Source organism: Lepidothrix coronata, unplaced genomic scaffold (genome assembly GCF_001604755.1).
Source record: "Lepidothrix coronata isolate B3197 unplaced genomic scaffold, Lepidothrix_coronata-1.0 Scaffold1401, whole genome shotgun sequence".
NCBI classification, from domain to species: Eukaryota; Metazoa; Chordata; class Aves; order Passeriformes; family Pipridae; genus Lepidothrix; species Lepidothrix coronata.
Genome location: NW_016691581.1, coordinates 1 through 3,172, shown reverse-complemented (window position 1 = coordinate 3,172; position 3,172 = coordinate 1). Strand labels below are relative to the sequence as shown.

General features: G+C 64.8%; 1 protein-coding gene across 1 annotated transcript; it reads right to left on the bottom strand.

Moving 5' to 3' along the window:
* Positions 1-325: 325 nt before the first annotated feature.
* Positions 326-3,156, bottom strand: VAX1 (ventral anterior homeobox 1). The gene is made up of 3 exons (XM_017840248.1): positions 3,093-3,156; positions 2,486-2,673; positions 326-862 (listed from the first exon to the last, which is right to left on the bottom strand). The coding sequence occupies exons 1-3, from the start codon at positions 3,154-3,156 to the stop codon at positions 326-328; spliced, it is 789 nt and encodes a 262-aa protein (XP_017695737.1).
* Positions 3,157-3,172: the final 16 nt, after the last annotated feature.

Genomic DNA, 3,172 nt, shown 5'->3' with positions numbered 1-3,172 from the left:
CCTCTGCGGCCCTTCCCCAGACGAACGAGCGGGCCGACACCCCTCTCCCGTACGGACAGACGGACAGACGGGCCGCGGGGCAGGGGGGGCGCGGGGGCCGCCCCGCTCCCGCCGGGCCCCGGGGAGGCTCCCAAAGCCCCTCGCCCCGTTCCCGTTCCCGGCCCGCGGGCTCCGGGCCCCGCTCCGCCCCGGCCCGCGCAGGAGCCGCGCAGGGGCTCGGGGGCGGCGGGGAGCGCGGGGGGGCGGCTGCCGGCCGCCCGTCCCATAAATACCGCCACAAATAGAGACTATAAATATAAATAGGGGGGGGAGAAGGTACTTAGAGTCAGTCCAGTGCTTTTTTCTCAGCGCTCTCTTTATTGTTGGTCCGGGAGTAGGGCTCGAAGGCGGACGAACTCAGGTAGCGGGCCGACAGTTCCTGCAAGTTGCCCGCCAGCGAGCCGGCCACGGCCAGGGGCGCGGAGGAGAGGCGGCCGGCCACCGAGCCCAGCAGCGCGGGCACCGGCAGCCCGAACAGCCCGTGCCCCGCCGCGGCCGCCCCGTGCAGCGCGGCGGGCGGGGGCGGCCCGGGCGCTCCGGTGGCCGCGGGGGGGTGCGGGGATCCCCCGCCGCCCGGAGCCGCCGCCGAGGAGCCGCTGCCCGCCGCGGCCAGGCCGGGCCCGCGCAGCGCCGAGCCCAGAGCGCCGCTGGCACAGGGCGGCAGGAGCCCGGGCAGCCCCGGCGGGGACAGCAGCCGGCCTTGCTCCAGCAGCCGCAGGACGCTGCAGGTGGCGGCGGTCTCGGACACCACCGACCGTAGCTCGGAGTCCTTGCCCTGGTCCTTCTTCTGCTTGGTGCGCCGGTTCTGGAACCAGACCTTGACCTGCGGGCCGGGGAGAGAGGCAGGGTCAGCGGGGCGGCGGGCGCGGCGCCCCCCGCCAGGTGCCCCGGGATCCCGGCGCGGCTCCGCGGGGCGCGGGGGGGATGCGGGGGAGGGAGGGCGGGAGGGCCGACAGACACTTGGGAACGGGGACCGCTTCCAAAACGCACAAAGCGACACGCACAGAACCCCCATGGCCTGTCTGTGCCAGGTTTCGGAGTGCCCCGAGGCGGGCCAAGGGGGATGCGGGAGCCCTTAGCTCTGCATCTTTAACCGGACCTCTCTCACTTTATCCTATTTTAGCTGTCGGCCAGCAGTTCTCTGAGAGCCGTATTCAGACCTTTCCCCAGGGCTTTATTCTAAGCCGGCTCAGCCAGTGCCCTGGGCACACCGCGGCCCCTCACCCTGCTCGCAGGGTCCCCGCACGCTGCCCCCGCGCTGCTGCCCGCTCAGCTCTGGCTCTCCCTTTCATGGGGGTAAACAGCAGCAACGTGCTTCTTCCCTCGTATCCCAACCTGGACACTCTCTCTCCTCCTCCCAACCCATTTTAAATAATGTTCAGCTTTAAAAAGAAATCCTGAAAGTCACTCAAAAAAACCCCAAACCAAAACCAAAACACAACAAAAACCACCGGTGGCAGATTTTGTAACCTACGAGCTATTGAACTTGTCATTCCTACCCATCAAGGAAAGAAAAAAGCTAATTAACGTGTCAGGGGAATTTATTGTTATATGATGTTTTGAGGAAATATGAAACCGGCTTTCAGAAGTTTGGACTTTTTAGATGCTTCCCAGTGCTCTCGCATAATTTTAACCCGCGTGGCCTCCCCCGGCCTTTCTGCCCTGGAGGTCGGAGGGGCGGTTCTGGCCCTCGGACATACAGGGAACTCAAAATACGGCCCAAACTTCAGCCCTGTCCCCGGATCTCTCGTACCCAGGAAAGCTCAGACCGAATGTCTCTAACCCTGCAGCCCCGAGAGAAGGAACCCGCTTGCCCCTCCGGGTTTGAGCGGCTGTATCCCTCTCGGCCTCTGCTCTCTTCCCCCTGGCCGCAGCAGCTCATCTCCGCACCCGGGGGCAGCTGGCCCCGCGTAGCCGGGAGGACACCGAGCCCCGGAGGACACCGAGCCCCGGAGGACACCGAGCCCCGCGGGGCCGGGACGGGTCCCTGCGGGCCGGAGGTGCGGGGTAGCCGCGTTCGGCCCGGGAGGGGTTTGGCTTCGTGGCTCAGATCCCTCGAGCCGCGCCGCCTCGCCCACGGGGAGAGCCCCCGGGGGGCTGTGTGCGGGGATACGGGGACCCCCTTTGCCAGCAGCTGCCCTTCCCCAGCCTCACAGAGTTGTAAGTCTCTCGCCTCAGCCACGAACCCCCCCGGCTCCTTCTCGCCGGGGAACTGCGGCCCTCCCCCCGCCACTGGACAAGCGTGGGCACCTCTGGGGAAGCTTCGCCTCTCCACGGCCCCGCGGCCCTGCCCGACAGCCCCGGGGGCTGTGCCGCGGGATCGGCCTGTCCTTGGGGCGCGCAGGGCCGGGGGGATGCCCGGGCCAGGAGGGGGGTACCGCGGTGGAGGGCAGGGCAGGGCAGGGCAGGACAAGGCAGCGGGGGCTCCCCGTCCCTCTGGGGTTACCTGAGTCTCGGAGAGATTGAGCTGGCGGGCGAGCTCGGTGCGCTCCCGCCCCACGACGTACTGGCAGCGCTGAAACTCCATCTCCAGGCGGTAGAGTTGCTCGGCCGTGAAGGAGGTGCGGGTCCGCTTGGGACGGTCCAGATCAAGCCCCTTAGGCAGAATAATCTCTCGGATTGAACCTTTGGCATCTGGCAAAGAAAGGCTCACTCAGCTTCATACCCAGGCAACCCTCGTCTCCTTTTTTTCTTTTCCTTTTTTTTTTTTTTAAATTTTTCCAACGGAAAGAGCCGTCCCCATCGCCTTCAAGACCGAGACTCTGGTCGGGATGGAACAGGATCCCTGTGACTGTGGCACTGCACCTGGCCGTTACACCCAAGGAAGGAAAAAAACCCACTACCCACAACAGAGAAGGAAGGAGGGGGTGATGGGGGCCTAGGACTTTATAATTAATCCCCTCAGCCCATTTAAAAATTACTTTGAATATATTGCTGTCATAGTACAACACTGCGGCATCACCCACGGCCCTTCTGGGAAGCTGGGGAGAGAAAGATCCTCCAGGCCATGCTTTGTGCCTGGAGTGCAGGGCTACTCTTTGTTCCCCTTGGGCTCCGGGTTAGGACTTGCTGGCAGCCACCACACGCACCTCGACGCCTCCAAAAATATAAAACCATCTTTTTTTTTTTTTTT

Coding starts and splice junctions, on each gene's coding strand:
- VAX1 (XM_017840248.1), bottom strand. CDS start 3,156: ATGGTTTTATATTTTTGGAGGCGTCGAGGTGCGTGTGGTGGCTGCCAG. Junction 2,674..3,092: donor CCAGCAAGTCCTAACCCGGA/GCCCAAGGGGAA, acceptor TTTCTTTGCCAG/ATGCCAAAGGTTCAATCCGA. Junction 863..2,485: donor TCAATCTCTCCGAGACTCAG/GTAACCCCAGAG, acceptor CCCGGCCCGCAG/GTCAAGGTCTGGTTCCAGAA.